Source organism: Aquarana catesbeiana, linkage group LG08, assembly GCF_042186555.1.
Source record: "Aquarana catesbeiana isolate 2022-GZ linkage group LG08, ASM4218655v1, whole genome shotgun sequence".
In the NCBI taxonomy this organism is placed as follows: domain Eukaryota; kingdom Metazoa; phylum Chordata; class Amphibia; order Anura; family Ranidae; genus Aquarana; species Aquarana catesbeiana.
The window spans coordinates 303,350,793-303,367,745 of record NC_133331.1 but is presented as its reverse complement, the minus strand read 5'-3'; the positions used below and the strand labels follow the sequence as shown (position 1 = coordinate 303,367,745).

General features: G+C 45.1%; 1 protein-coding gene across 1 annotated transcript in view; it reads left to right on the top strand.

Annotated features, from left to right (window-relative positions):
• The window catches only part of LOC141106877 (uncharacterized), a 211,149-nt gene that overhangs the window by 112,502 nt on the left and 81,694 nt on the right, over positions 1-16,953 (top strand). Inside the window, exons 24-29 of the mRNA XM_073597806.1 lie at positions 10,931-10,969; positions 11,811-11,873; positions 12,225-12,322; positions 12,445-12,588; positions 12,701-12,775; positions 13,109-13,247. Of these exons, the coding sequence (XP_073453907.1) occupies positions 10,931-10,969; positions 11,811-11,873; positions 12,225-12,322; positions 12,445-12,588; positions 12,701-12,775; positions 13,109-13,247 (558 nt within the window). The remainder of the gene's footprint in view (positions 1-10,930; positions 10,970-11,810; positions 11,874-12,224; positions 12,323-12,444; positions 12,589-12,700; positions 12,776-13,108; positions 13,248-16,953) is intronic.

Genomic DNA, 16,953 nt, shown 5'->3' with positions numbered 1-16,953 from the left:
TATTTTCTCCAATCTTTTACTGTGACAACACTGAAGAAATGACACTTTGCTATAATGTAAAGTAGTGAGTGTACAGCTTGTATAACAGTGTAAATTTTCTGTCCCCTCAAAATAACTCAACACATAGCCATTAATGTCTAAACCGCTGGCAACAAAAGTAAGTACACCCCTAAGTTAAAATGTTCAAATTGTGCCAAAATTGTTAATATTTTGTGTGGCCACCATTATTTTTCAGCACTGTCTTAACCCTCTTGGACACGGAGTTCACCAGAGCTTCACAGGTTGCCATCAGAGTCCTCTTCCACTCATCCATGATAACATCACGGAGCTGGTGGATGTTAGAGACCTTGCACTCCTCCACCTTCTGTTTGAGGATGCCCTACAGATGCTCAATAGGGTTTAGGTCTGGAGACATGCTTGGCCAATCCATCACCTTTATCTTCAGCTTCTTTAGCAAGGCAGTGGTCGTCCTTGAAGGTGTGTTTTGGGTCGTTATCATGTTGGAATACTGCCCTGCAGCCCAGTCTGAAGGGAGGGGATCATGCTCTGCTTCAGTATGTCACAGTACATTTTGGCATTCATGGTTCCCTCAGTGAACTGTAGCTCCCCAGTGCCGGCAGCACTCATGCAGCCCCAGACCATGACACTCCCACCACCATGCTTGACTGTAAGCAAGACACACTTGTCTTTGTACTCCTTACCTGGTTGCCGCCACACACACTTGACACCATCTGAACCAAATAAGCTTATCTTGGTCTCATCAGACCACAGGACATGGTTCCAGTAATCCATGTCCTTAGTCTGCTTGTCTTCAGCAAACTGTTTGTGGGCTTACTTGTGCATCATCATTAGAAGAGGCTTCCTTCTGGGACGGCAGCCATGCCGTCCAATTTTATGGTCTGAGCACTGACAGGCTGACCCCCCACCCCTTCAACCTCTGCAGCAATGCTGGCAGCACTCATATGTTTTTTTTTTGTCCCAAAGACAACCACTAAATATGACGCTGAGCATGTGCACTCAACTTCTTTGGTCGACCATGACGAGGCCTATTCTGAGTGGAACCTGTCCTGTTAAACCGCTATATGGTCTTGGCCACCGTGCTGCAGCTGTTTCAGGGTCTTGGCAATCTTCTTATAGCCTAGGCCATCTTTATGTAGAGCAACAATTCTTTTTTTCAGATCCTCAGAGAGTTCTTTGTCAGGAGATGCCATGTTGAAATTCCAGTGACCAATATGAGAGAGTGAGAGCGATAACACCAAATTTAACACACCTGCTCCCCATTCACACCTGAGACCTTGCAACACTAACGAGTCACATGACATCGGGGAGGGAAAATGGCTAATTGGGCCCAATTTGGACATTTTCACTTAGGGTGTATATTCTGACTCTGATTGTTGTGAAGCGATTATCCCTTGTGAGACCTCTATGCCTGGCCTGTATACGATATAATCACCAAGGACAATCCTCATCAGACCGATTTGAACTCACCAAATACCGATTCCATCCACAAGATGCTTTTATTCTGAACATCAGGTTACAGCAGATGACAGGATAGAAACAGATGAATAGGTTGTGGTATCTATGCAGTCAAAAGATGATACTGTCAGTACCTTACAATGCAGAATACATGTGCCCTGCTACATGTGGCTTGTAGCTGCATCCATGACACAGGAAGTACAATTACAGGAAGAAGGGTGGAGCATTACATATAAAGGAAGTGTGTCATAACATAAGGGAAAAAGAACATAATAAAACAAGTGCATTACCACAAAAGGTCACTAGATGGCAGCATGTGAACTAAAACTAAATATAAAACGTCCATAGAAAACAATTTATATAAATTCTATGCCCCGTTAGGGCAACACACTCCCCGTCTGGCATGGTAAATGTCACTATATACATCAGAATGGTATTTATGCAACTGCAAATAACAAACAGTGTAATTTGCTAGATGTCTTAATGACCTGAAAGACATAAAAAGAACATTCACATAATGCAATAACAATAGCTCTTAATTCAAGGCTTCAAGGCTTATGTCAACTAAAGTTCAAGAGACTTTCTTCTTGAAGTCACAGGTAGGATCCAGCAATATACGCAAACAAGTTCATTCTCCAAAGGGCAAGAGCAGAATAAGTTCCGTGATAGGTCTGATGAAAGTCTTTACAGTCCCGTCTTGAAGCCTTCACCTCCACCTTATGTACCTTACCGTCATCACTAGGAACGCTCTTTACAATAAGTCCCATGGGCCATTCGATTCTTTCAGCTTGCTGGTCCTTAAGCAGAACAAGATCTCCAACTTGTATGTTAGGGTTCAGCCTTTGCCATTTCCTGCGTCCTTGCAAAGTAGAAAGATACTCCATCTTCCAATGATTCCAGAAGCAGTTGGCTAGGTGTTGTACTCGTTTCCATTGGTCATAGCACAGATTTCCTGCTTTAAAGTTTCCAGGTGGAACAGGAACAGACCCAAGCTTCTGGCTAAGAAGAGTAGCTGGGGTAAGGATAGTTGGGGTCTCTGGGTCTTTGGACACTGGAACAAGTGGTCTTGAATTGAATATGGCAGATGCCTCTGCCAGGAAGGTGGTTAAAATCTCGTGGGTAGGTCTTGTAAATCTGACATTTGCTGTTGCTAATGTTTTCCTCTCAGTTTGCGGCACTGAATACAGCTGTGCAGTGTAGCTGTGATCTGTCTTTTTGCTCGTATAATCCAAAGGCCTGCAGCTCTTATGGCACCCTCTGTGAAGTGTCTTCCTTGGTGCTTAACCCCTTCATGGTAGTGCCGTATGAGCAAAGTGGTGATGTGATGGCGAGCAGGTATAATGAGAGGATTCTGTTCTTGCTCACTTAACTCAGCCTTGTTTAAATGTCCACCAACCCTTAAGATACCATCATTGTCAATGAATGGATTCAGGTTGGCAATTGGACTGTTTTTGCAATGTCCCTCTTATCACGGATACATTTAATTTCTGAGCCAAAGACACTCTGTTGTACACTGCATATTATGATCAGTTCACCTTCAGCAATGTCTTTTCCAGAAAGAAGCCTTTGGCAAACGTGCCAACCTTGACAGTGAGCATCTGTGAGCTTTGTGTGGAAACAATCTGCAATATGAACTAACCTTGCGATGGTGCGTACAAGCCTTCTCCACTTGGAGAAATGTTCAAAGCATTGACAGCCCAAGATGAGTCTTTGTTCAGTTCTGGTGACAAGGGTTTTAACCTTAAGACGAGTCTCTGGATCCTTGTCAAGTTCTAGAAGACTGAAGACATCAGCTGTGGTTTCTTCTGAATGATCCAGCAGGAATTCAGGCCCTGTTAACCAAGAAGACTTTGCAAAGACACTTGCAGACACTGGCCTGGTGGCATGATCTGCAGGGTTAATTTCAGATGGATTTGCTGACAGTTGCTGACATAAACATAGAAATGTTTAGTCTGGTTGTATATGTAGCCCAGAACAACTTTGCTGTCTGTGTAGAATCTGACGTCATCTATCTGAATGTCTAGCTCACACAGTATGAAATCTGCTATTTCTACAGCTAGCAAAGTCCCACAAAGTTCAAGCCTGGGAATCATGTTTTCAGGCTTAGGTGCTAACTTAGCTTTCCCAAAAAGAAACCCTATGTGGGCTTGATTAGAAGAATCTCTTACCTTGAGGTAAGCGACAGGTGCTATGGCCTCAGTAGATGCATCTGAGAAGATGTGAAGCTCTTTCCTCTGACTTGTGGCAAGGGAGGCAGAAGTGTAGTAGCGTGGTATACGGATTCCATCTGCGTTGGTTCAGCCACAAAAGGGTGCTCAGAGTCTTGTCTAGACATTTTTCACGTTTTTGCAAGAATTGGTACTGTCTCTTTAAGAAGACGAACAGCAGCTTAGACAGGTGGGGTAAAGCAGTTCAATGTAGAGAAACTGTTTTTAACATTCACATGAGGTGCAGTAAACTCGTGCGACCATGTGCTTCACAAGATGGCGGATGACACTGAGCTTGATTGCAGATCAGGCGCACACATATACACAGTAGGCTGTGGGAATTCTATACATATTTTGACTATTCTGACTTTGATTGTTGTGAAGCGATTATCCCTTGTGAGATCTCTATGCCTGGCCTGTATAAGATATAATCACTGAGGACAATCCTCATCAGATAGTTTGAACTCACCAAATACCATCCACAAGATGCTTTTATTCTGAACATCAGGTTACAGCAGATGACAGGATACAAACAGATGAATAGGTTGTGGTATTTATGCGGTCAAAAGATGATATTGTCTGTAGCTTACAATGCAGAATACATGTGCCCATGTTACATGTGGCTTGTAGCTGCATCCATGACACAGAAAGTACAATAACAGGAAGAAGGGTGGAGCATTACATATAAAGGAAGTGTGTCATAACATAAGGGAAAAAGAACATAATAAAACAAGTGCATTACCACAAAAGGTCACTAGATGGCAGCATGTGAACTATATATAAAACATCCATAGAGAATGGTTAGGAAAACAATCTATATAAATTCTATGCCACGTTGGGGCAGCACAGTGTACTCACTCTTGTTGCCAGCGGTTTAGACATTAATGCATAGTTGCCAACAGTCCCGATTTTCTCAGAACAATCCCGATTTTGGGACCCTCGTCCCGATCAGAGGCTGTCCCGAATCGGGATTTGCCCAGCGAAATTCGGGAATGTTTGCATTTTACATTTTTATGGCAACAGGCTTCAGTAAAATGGCAGCCGGTCCCGCCGCTAGAACGCTCCCCCTTGTGTTCAGTAGAGAGAGGAAGGGGGATCGATCCGTGCAGCCAATAAATCGGTTTCTCCTCTCGCACGGATCGGCCCCTTCCCTCTCCAATCAATAGAGAAGGGGAATGGGGGGAAGTGGGACTTTAAATGAGGCATCTAATGGTGCCTCCATCCCTGTATGCGAACATAAAAAGAGAGTCGGGACCTTAAATGAGGTCATGGCAACCATGTAGGTACCAGGGGTAGCAGTGCAATTTATTAATCAAATGACATGCATAAAACAATTCAAGAAAGAACCACATAATATGGAGAAGGACATTGTAATAAATATCATTCCAAAAATCACAGCACATGTATTTGTGCATATGCGATCAACATCAAAGGTACAATCCACTTGGCGCCACATAGTGGTCTAGTAGAGAAATTTAGTGCATGTACAAAGAATTCATAATATGTACAAAAAACAATACCACAGCACAACGAAATAAATAATTAAATACTATAGTATAAGAAAAACATGATAGTTGTCCTTGAGATGATGTAATGTCAACATATGTTGGTGTCCCAGAAGCCCGACGCGTTTCGTGTAGAACACACTCATCAGGGGCCAGATGGTCAGGGATTTCTAAGAAGTAATACAACATAAGGTGAGTCTAACAAGATAACTCCTATTGGTAGTAGGGGAGGGGTGAGTCACCCTAAAGCACTTACATGTGAGTAGTACATTAGGACATGGCAGGTGCTGGGCCAAGACCAACAGGCATCTCTCCCGGGAGCTGAGGTGCAGCGGAATGCGCGCTGGCGAGCCGGGTACACAGGGTCCCCCCCAGAGAGCGGCGCGGGAGCCACAGAGCCGAGACGTATAAAGTATCGCCAGAGAGTGCCAAACTGAAATGCCTGGGAGAGAGTTGAATTGAAGCAATGTGTAAAATTTCATGTTGGTGAAAAGACCCAATGATATCTCTCTAATGAGCATGGTGAAAACAGGGAGGTCTGTGCCTGAGAAAACTGCATATTTAAAATTAGAGCATAAAAAGTATCCACATCCAACATAGTGCTGTGATTTTTGGAATGATATTTATTACAATGTCCTTCTCCATATTATGTGGTTCTTTCTTGAATTGTTTTATGCATGTCATTTGATTAATAAATTGCACTGCTACCCCTGGTACCTACATGGTTTCCATGACCTCATTTAAAGTCCCGACTCTCTTTTTATGTTCGCATACAGGGATGGAGGCACCATTAGATGCCTCATTTAAAGTCCCACTTCCCCCCATTCCCCTTCTCTATTGATCCTACATAGGGATGGAGGTCCCTGGAGAGGTTTGGCAGTGTTCCCCTGCCACCCACACGTTAGGTATCCATGTACCTGTATGGTTATTTCCCATATTCAGGTTCTGCTGATCCTGGACACCCTTTGGTGTCCATGAGATCAGGCAGCACAACTGACTTACTTGTCATCCCCCATAGGGATGAGACGTGACAGTGCTGTACCCAGGACTGGCTTTGTATCTCACACTCGGGAGCTGCGATGCGCTCTGCTTGTCCCCTCTGCCCTCCCCCCCGCTCCGGTTGTATGCGGGAGGGAGCGCATTTTGCTGCTTTAAGGGGGGTAGGGCGGGCGCCCTCAGCGCATCGGCGTCAAACCCCCCTTGCCCCGCGTCGGGCGCCAATACCGGCGTCACGACGCGATGCATGAGTTCCTCCATGTAGCCAGTCAGATGGGGGGTGCGGATGCTGCTGACTGACGGAGGCCGCCGTCAGAGTCAGAGCCCCGCCCCCCCTTTCTCTGCCGTGCTCGGGTGACGCTGGTGTACGCGGACAGCGTGCACGTGGTTTCTGTCGGGTATATCTTGCCCCCCCTGTCCCGAGATGGTTCATCATCACTCATTCCACAGTGCCCTCTCTCCTGCCTGGGATGCATGTAAGTTTATACATGGCCATTTCATCCACTTTCTGGCTGGTTGTAATCAGTGTTACCTCTGCTGCCTGTTTTGAATTTCTTCAATTGTGTTCATACCACAGTCCACTATGTTGGATGTGGATACTTTTTATGCTCTAATTTTAAATATGCAGTTTTCTCAGGCACAGACCTCCCTGTTTTCACCATGCTCATTAGAGAGATATCATTGGGTCTTTTCACCAACATGAAATTTCACACATTGCTTCAATTCAACTCTCTCCCAGGTATTTCAGTTTGGCACTCTCTGGCGATACTTTATACGTCTCGGCTCTGTGGCTCCCGCGCCGCTCTCTGGGGGGGACCCTGTGTACCCGGCTCGCCAGCGCGCATTCCGCTGCACCTCAGCTCCCGGGAGAGATGCCTGTTGGTCTTGGCCCAGCACCTGCCATGTCCCAATGTACTACTCACATGTAAGTGCTTTAGGGTGACTCACCCCTCCCCTACTACCAATAGGGGTTATCTTGTTAGACTCACCTTATGTTGTATTACTTCTTAGAAATCCCTGACCATCTGGCCCCTGATGAGTGTGTTCTACACGAAACGCGTCGGGCTTCTGGGACACCAACATATGTTGACATTACATCATCTCAAGGACAACTATCATGTTTTTCTTATACTATAGTATTTAATTATTTATTTCGTTGTGCTGTGGTATTGTTTTTTGTACATATTATGAATTCTTTGTACATGCACTAAATTTCTCTACTAGACCACTATGTGGCGCCAAGTGGATTGTACCCTTGATGTTGATCGCATATGCACAAATACATGTGCTGTGATTTTTGGAATGATATTTATTACAATGTCCTTCTCCATATTATGTGGTTCTTTCTTGAATTGTTTTATGCATGTCATTTGATTAATAAATTGCACTGCTACCCCTGGTACCTACATGGTTTCCATGACCTCATTTAAAGTCCCGACTCTCTTTTTATGTTCCCCTCTCCAATGAACACACAGCGCAGGCTGCCGCTGTAATGGACAGTCACATGTGCTGGGGCCTGGGGGGGCGTTATGGGAGCGGGGGGGTATGCACTGAGGTGGGTCTGCTGAGGGCTTCTGCACCCTTCTGCACTGATGGAGAGGGGTCTGCACTGAGGTGGTCTGCACTGATGGGGGGTCTGCATTGATGGAGTGGGGTCTGCACTGATGGGGGGTCTGCATTGATGGAGGGGGGTCTGCACTGAGGGGGTCTTCATTGACGGAGGGGGGGTCTGCACTGATGGGGGGTCTGCATTGATGGAGGGGGGTCTGCACTGATGGAGGGGGGTCTGCATTGATGGAGGGGGGTCTGCACTGAGGGGGTCTTCATTGACGGAGGGGGGGTCTGCACTGAGGGGGTCTGCATTGATGGAGGGGGGTCTGCACTGATGGAGGGGGGTCTGCACAGAGAGCATCTGCATTGATGGAGGGGGGTCTGCACTGATGGAGGGGGGTCTGCACTGAGGGCGTCTGCATTGATGGAGGGGGGTCTGCACTGAGGGTGTCTGTACTGAAGGAAGGGGGTCTGCACTGATGGAGGGGGGTCTGCACTGAGGGCGTCTGCATTGATGGAGGGGGGTCTGCACTGAGGGGGTCTGCACTGATGGAGGGGGGTCTGCACTGAGGGGGTCTGCACTGATGGAGGGGGTTCTGCACTGAGGGGGTCTGCACTGAGGGGGTCTGTACTGATGGAGGGGGGTCTGCATTGATGGAGGGGGTCTGCACTGAGGGGGTCTGCACTGATGGAGGGGGGTCTGCACTGAGGGGGTCTGCACTGAGGGGGTCTGTACTGATGGAGGGGGGTCTGCATTGATGGAGGGGGGTCTGCACTGAGGGGGTCTTCATTGACGGAGGGGGGGTCTGCACTGAGGGGGTCTGCATTGATGGAGGGGGGTCTGCACTGATGGAGGGGGGTCTGCACAGAGAGCATCTGCATTGATGGAGGGGGGTCTGCACTGATGGAGGGGGGTCTGCACTGAGGGCGTCTGCATTGATGGAGGGGGGTCTGCACTGAGGGTGTCTGTACTGAAGGAAGGGGGTCTGCACTGATGGAGGGGGGTCTGCACTGAGGGCGTCTGCATTGATGGAGGGGGGTCTGCACTGAGGGGGTCTGCACTGATGGAGGGGGGTCTGCACTGAGGGGGTCTGCACTGATGGAGGGGGTTCTGCACTGAGGGGGTCTGCACTGAGGGGGTCTGTACTGATGGAGGGGGGTCTGCATTGATGGAGGGGGTCTGCACTGAGGGGGTCTGCACTGATGGAGGGGGGTCTGCACTGAGGGGGTCTGCACTGAGGGGGTCTATACTGACTCTGCTGGGGGCACCTGATGCGAGGACAGACTCTGCTGAGGGCACCTGATGCAAGGAGGGACTCTGCCTGGGGCACCTGATACGAGGGCAGACTCTGCTGGGGACACCTGATACGAGGACAGACTCTGCTGGGGACACCTGATGCAAGGACAGACTCTGTTGGGGGCACCTGATGCAAGGACAGACTCTGCTGGGGACCCCTGATGCAAGGACGGACTCTGCTGGGGACCCCTGATGCAAGGATGGACTCTGCTGGGGACCCCTGATGCAAGGACAGACTCTGCTGGGGGCACCTGATGCAAGGACAGACTCTGCTGGTGGCACCTGATGCAAGGATGGACTCTGCTTGTGGCAGGCGACGTGGCTAGTGACACGCTCAGGGATCCCACTGATTCGGCATTATGGTGAGTTGAATGATTTAATTTTATATTACAATGTAATAATAGAAATAATGCGCTTCAATCAACCTGACACCATAACAATCATGGTGCCGGGATGATTGAAGCGTTAACACCAAGTGTTGGGGGTATCTTTATCTGCTGATTGTTAAACTTTCTAGAATACACATATTTCTATTGTTGTGTAGGATCTGGGGCTGCTGTCCCGTCATTCCTCTGTCCCCCTTTCCCTCTCCATCCCTCATTCATCTCAGACTCTAACCACACCCCATTTGAGCCACGCCCATTTAAGCCATGCCCACTATTTCATGTAAACCACGCCCATTTTTCCCCTGACGCTCTTTGCGCGCCGCAGTTTTATTTTTTATTGCTAAGCCACGCCTACAAACGAATGCCTCGCCCCCTAATTATTGTACGGCTCCACCTACAGCCAAGAAAGTGTCCCACATATTTTTTTTGCAATGTTGGCAACTATGTTAATGGCTGTGTGTTGAATTATTTTGGGGGACAGCAAATTTACACTGTTATACAAGCTGTACACTCAATACTTTACATTCTAGCAAAGTGTCATTTCTTCAGTGTTGTCACAGGAAAAGATAGAATAAAATATTTAAAAAATGTGAGGGGTGTACTCACTTTTGTGAGATACTGTATGTATACATATATACTGTATATATATACATATATCAAATACACTGCCTGAACGCCACTAACTAACCTGCCTGCCTAATCTAGCTCAATCTATCTCTGCCCGCACACTATATATATATATATATATATATATATTTATATTTCTAGCAAAAATTACTGATTTTAACTTGTGAGCAACAGATGTCAAAAAAAGGCTTAGGCATGAAGGGGGTTATAGACCAGAAAATATGTCCATCCAGAGCCTCTGGTTTATAGACTAGATACATCCTAAATATAGAACCATTTATCCAACTGTCCATCCAGAGCCTCTGGTTTATAGACTAGATACATCCTAAATATAGAACCATTTATCCAACTGTCCATCCAGAGCCTCTGGTTTATAGACTAGACACATCCCAAATATAGAACCATTTATCCAGTTGTACATGCGAAGCCTCTGAATTAGAAACCAGATACATTGTGAATATTGAGCTATTTATCCAACTATGCATCTGGAGTTGCTGGATTGTAGAACAGACACATAATAAATATAGAGATGGAGATCTTTTCCTATTATATTGAATAGAACGCGGAGACAGAAAGAATGTGATTGTACAGACATAGGAAGGAAGTGAACGCACAACTGGTGAGGAAGTGATGTCAGGTGCAAACAGGAAGTGATAGATGCACAGGAAGTGATGGGGCAGGAAGTGATGTAGTGAAGGAACAGGAAGTGATGTAGGTGAGGAACAGGAAGTGATGTAATTAAGGAACAGGAAGTGATGTAGGGGTCTAAACAGGACGTCCTGCGTGAGGGGAGAGTTGTGAGGAAGTAAAAAGAAAACATTGTTGGCTGAGGTGGGAGTAAGCGTGGAAAGGTTTCCTGTAATATCTGCTATAAATGATGAGATTGAGTTCCAAAAGCTTTTCAGGGTTTTGCAACTCCAGAGGGTGTGTATAAGATTTCCAGTTTGCTCATTACACCTCCAACAAATGTCGGGTGTGGATGGGTAGATGTTGGATAATTTATACGGGGTCAAATACCACCTGTTAGTTATTTTTTGAGCATTGTCCCAGTGTTCTATACACAATGATGATTTGTTGATTATTCAGCCCTACTAGGTATAGACCTCGAGAAATACCCCACTATACATAGAACAATTGTGGTCCACATTTTAATAGCCTCAAGACTTACAATAGCTTATCTCTGGAAATCTACGGAAGCACCCAATCTATCTACTGTCATAACTAGATTGAATACCCAGGCACAATTTGAATTAATGCTAGCTTATAAAAACCACTTAATAACCACTTTCAGTAAAAGTTGAAAAATTTGGATATCCCATCCCAGAGCCTCCAATTACCTAAAAGCATGTAAAATTTAAATTTACCCTTCAGGCTGAAATATTGTGACCATTCACCTAAGCAATTAGTCGGTGTAGAGCAATATCTCTGATATTCATTACTTTTTGGTTATTCGTTATTTTTAATTTCCCTTCCCAACATTATTTCTATACTCATAGTTTATACTGTAAGAAGCATAGTTAATGTGGTGACCTTCCATTCCTACAGCTTGAACCCAACCGGGGTAGGCTGGACTAGGCCATCAAGGTTTATATCAGTACTATACTTTATGCCTTGTCAGTTTTTGTATTACAAATGTTGTATAATATATGCAGCAACTTCAAATGATTTGTATTTGTTTGATAAAATAAATAAAAATTATTGTTAAAAAAAAAAAAAACATAGTTGGAACTGGCAGCAGAGGAAGTAATAATATTAATTTATTTAGAAGGACACAAGGATCTCTACAAGGACGTCATGATGGAGAATCAGCCACCCCTCATATCACCGGGTAAGAGGAGACTTTATTGTAAAGGAGAGAGCAGTACGGAGGGTCCACCTAGATCCCCCATCATCTGATAAACACATAGAAACAATTACTTAAAGTTGTACAGGCTGACTAGCGGCTCAATGTGATGACCTCCCCAGACCTACAGCATGAACCCATTAGGGGTAGGCTGGAATAGGCCATCAAGATCTGATCGAAGCCTATTTTATATGCCTTTTCAATGTTTATTATCATAATGTTATGTACCATTTGCAACAACTTTAATTGTCATGTTCTTATTTGATAAAATGAAAAAAAATGTTATGCTTAAGAAAAAGAAACAATGTATTCAGTCAGTGTGTGTGTTTCCTACAGATGGATCCAGTAATGGGAACCCACCAGAGAGATGTCCCCATCCTCTGTATTCCCGGGATTCCACACAGGAAGATCACACCATCCCTCACCATCATCAGGTAGATGGGACTGAGCAATTAGAACTCAAATACGTTGTAGAATTCTACGCTTCGAAATAGCATTCTTTTATTTCATCTCTTGTTTCCTTTTATAAATCCGTTTTATCCCATTTGGGGTTTAGGGAGAAAAACTGAAAGACATCAAATTTGAGGTTAAAGTAGAAAAAGAAGAGAAGTCCAGGGATCCGCAGTCTGTGGTAGAGGGTGATCCTCTTTATTCTCAGGATTCCACACAGGAAGATCACACCATCCCTCACCATCATCAGGTAGATGGGACTGAGCTATTACAACATAAAAGTATTCTAAGCTATGAGATGATATTTTTCTATTAAATCTCTTGCTCTATTTATATATTGTTCTTTCATCTTTGGGGTTTAGGGTGAGAGATTTTCCCCTCCTCTTTATTTCCAGGATTCCATACAGGAGGATCACACCATCCCTCCCCATCATCAGGTAGGTGGGGCTGGGCATCTAGACCTAAATATATATTCTAAGCCATGAGATGAGTCTCTTGTTTTACTTCAACATCTGAAGTGCAGCCTTTGTTACCCACACCCTCCATCACCGTTTCTAGCTACTTTGAGCGCCCTACATTTTTCACCCCCCATTTTTATTTTTTAATATACATTAATTTCCTCTGTGGGTCTTAAGCCCAGACACATTGCAGGTCCTCTTTATCCTTCTGTTCTTCCAACGGAGGGTACATACTGAATGACGTGCCATTTGTGTCCTTTATGTCTGCCTTGAGTTGACTTTAAATGATATTTTCTATTATTCTTGGTGTAGGGTGAAGAACGGATTAATATAAAAGCTGAGGTTAAAGAAGAAGTAGAGACGTATGTGGGGGGTGATCAGCCATTCACGGAGGAGGTTGGGATGATTATGAAAAGTGAACAGGAGGACATTTCTCTACCTTTTGATACAGGTAGGTAACAGACATTGTTGAAAAAAACAGGTCAAAGTCTCATTTGTCTCACTACAATAAGGATTGTAGTGTAAAAAAATGTTAGATAATTATCAGATCTTCACATCATCATATAGGCAGGTTCTAAAAGGTTAAATATGTGTTTGTGCAATGGGGGGAAACACTGCGCTAAAATCAAAATAAAATGTGTAAACAACTACTAACACTCTAACAAACAAAGTCGAACAGGAATGGTGAAAAAATAGTGTAGCGCTATGAATAAAGTGCGAATGCCAATACATATGCTTGAACACAATATAAAGTGACTGCTCAATGTAACAAAACAATGATGGAAGGATGTGTAAAACACGGAAAGTGCAGAAAATCCAATGGTGAGTAAAGACACAATGGATAAAACAAAATAAAGTCCACAGAAATTTGAAAGTAGACAGTATAGACTTCTTCCTGTTGAGGGGACACCAAAACAGTGGAAGGGAAAACAGGTTGTCTGTAGTCACTATAAATAACTCTTCAAGGATAAGTAGGTGGATACTCTTACCAGCTGGAGTGGACACACATGTCTTATGACAGTGGGTCAGAAGAGCTTGTGATCCTGAAGGATCTGGATCCGGTGCTGTGTGCGGAAGATGGTAGGATGAATCGGGTGCGGTGTCCCTGGTTTTCTGGCAACGAACTCCAACAAACACTATATCATCAAGCTGGATAGACCTCAGGACAGCTCCTTTGTAGGAGCATAAATGCTGTCCAGGAACACATCCCAGCCATGTGTACGGTGCTCTGAGGATGGCACTGCAGCTTCCTCTGTGTGTAGTTCCCGGGGAGGGGGAGTTGCCCTGATCGCCGCTTCCTTAAATATAAATAAATCTGTGTTTGCCTTCTAAAGGGTTAATGTGTGGTAAGAGTTAAAACTTGGTTCTGTGATGTTCTTTCCCCTGCATGTGTCGCTTCCTGATTCTGAACTGGATTGGACCTCGTGGTCTGTTCCTGTATGGGAGGTGATCAGTGAGGACGCTGTAAAGAGCTGAACTGAACTTTGTGGTGGAGTTTCCCCTTAGTGGGACCCCTGGATGGGTTCCAGGCAGGGCCGGGACAAGCAGTGGGCTGGAGGTGTGGCTGCCCTGGGCGCAGTGGTTTACTGTAGGGATGGGGGCGCCTTCCTTCTGTTACAAGGCTGATAGGAGTAGTAATAGCGACAGTGATTTAGACAAGAGAGTGACTGATCGGTGTAGGGTCCCCTAAACTTGCACATCATGAATGAGGAGTGGGTGCAGTTTGGCATCTTTGCCCTGGGCACTGGAAGACCTTGTCCCAGCACTGGTTTCAAGAAATGGACTTTTGATGCTATTTACTGGGATGCAACTGAGCTAAAAAAAGTTATAAACGACACCGCACAGCCAAATCCGGTACATTGTTATTAGAGAGAGAGAGTGAAAATGCAATTGTGATTCTGTATATCGCTCAAATGTGCTTCTATGGAACCTGGACAGAAAGGTAAATATAACTTTATTCACTAAAGCGTTGATTACATAGTTACATAGTAGGCGAGGTTGAAAAAAGACACAAGTCCAACCTATTTGTGTGTTTTTATGTCAGTATTACATTGTATATCCCTGTATGTTGTATGTATGGTTCTCAACCTCAGTCCTCAAGTACCCCCAACGGGCCATGTTTTCAGGTTTTTTTTTTTGTTTACTTTGCACAGCTGCTTTAAATCAATATCAATGACATGGTATTGATAAGAGCTATTTTATCTAAGGGAAGTTCCCAAAACATGGCCCGTTGGGGGTACTTGAGGACTGAAGTTGAGAACCATTGCATTAAAGAACCTATTGTTTAAGAGTAACCATCTGTGTTACTTTGGAAGAGAAGGGACTTTACAGTGTATTGGATAGAACTGGGGAACAGAATGTACAATTCAGTTAAGTCTTGATGTCATGGAGTGAAGAGTGATAAGAAGGAGCCTCCAGTTCGGGGCAGAGAGAGTGGCGGTGACCGGTGACAGAGGTTCTGTAGGTAAGGGTAGCTTGGCACCTGCTGGCTGGACTCCTATGTTAGGGCACACTGCAGACCAGAACCTTCCTAGGGGCTATGCTTAGAACCACGGTGTGCAAGGCCTTGCAAAGTGAATGTGGTGGTTCCCATCTTTTCCATGTGCTGGGTTGTGATCCATGCCAAGCTGGCCATCTCCATCCTTTGGACACTTTCAGTACCTGTAAGCGTGTATGACCTCATTGGTGGTGCACTGGAGTTGGCACATCTGGAGTATTGATCTGCGTATGTCATTTTTTACTGAACACATGCTTCTTGTACTGTACGCTTCACATGATTGCATATTTTTTATCAATTATATCAGAAAAAATTACTGCGCTATCCCAAAGAAAACCCGTACACAAAATATACAGATTGTGTAAAATAACAAACAGCTGCAACTAAAAAATGTCAGACACCCACACTAAAATTACGTATATTACAACAGGTAGCTGCGCTAAATAATGATGTGCTTAATATATAATGTAACAGTAAATATACCTCTCAGTATGGAGGTTAAACACCCGTGAGGAAGGTGACAATAAGTGCTAATGTGAAAAAACTACGTGATACCCTGTCCAGCAAAGAACATGGGCACATTTAGTCCATTCAAACAAAAATCTGAGAAGAAAAAGAGTTCATTGACGAAAAGTTTCTTCAAAAAGTGGTTAAGGACAGGGATCCATACGGTGTATGTACCACAGCGATATCACCAGGAAGGATGTGATGACAGAAGGGCTCCTCCACCAATGTAAATACTGCCCCTTACCAGCTCCTTTGATCCCCTGTCACAGAGATCAAGTAGGCATGTGGCTGTAAACCCCAGCCGCGGGTCTTGGCAATGAAGGATCCCACTGTTTCTCTCCACCACAAATCTTCTAGGTGTTGGGTTAAACGCTCATCACCCGGGATCAGCGTAGTATACTGTGTGGAGAGTCAGCTACCTGTTGGAATATATTTTTTATCAGATTCATTACCTTGTATTCCGGTCAGGGCAGCCATCAGAAATTTTGGGGCCCCTTACACAGCTTTAGGCCTGGGCCCCCCCGGGGCCTGAATACCAACTTTCCATTGGGCCTGCCCACTGGCCGTCCCACGGAATCCACCCACATTGTGGAGAGTGGAGGATTGGATAGATGTTGGTGCTGGGCATGGATGTGGATACATTGTGGAGACACGGGGGATGGATGATGCTGTGTGTGGATGTGGATAGACAGGGCCTGTGCAAGGAATTTTGTCTACTTAGGCGAGTATGCATTTTGGTGTCCTCCTACCAACCCCTACCATCCACAATGCAATACAGTACAGTGTCATTATACAATACAGACTGGTCATATACACTGACACTGTACTGTACATTATATGCAGACCAGTCTGTACCCTGCTGACACTTACGTAGAGAGTGCAGGGTTCAGGAAAGTGTGAGGTACAGAGTGTAGGGTTCAGGCGAGTGTTAGATACATAGTGCAGGATTCTGGAGTGCGTTATGTACAGGAAGGAAGGTGGGTTCTGGCGTGCATTATGTACAGGAAGGTGGGTTCTGGCGTGCGTTATGTACAGGAAGGAAGGTGGGTTCTGGCATGCATTATGTACAGGAAGGTGGGTTCTGGCGTGCGTTATGTACAGGAAGGAAGGTGGGTTCTGGCGTGCGTTATGTACAGGAAGGTGGGTTCTGGCG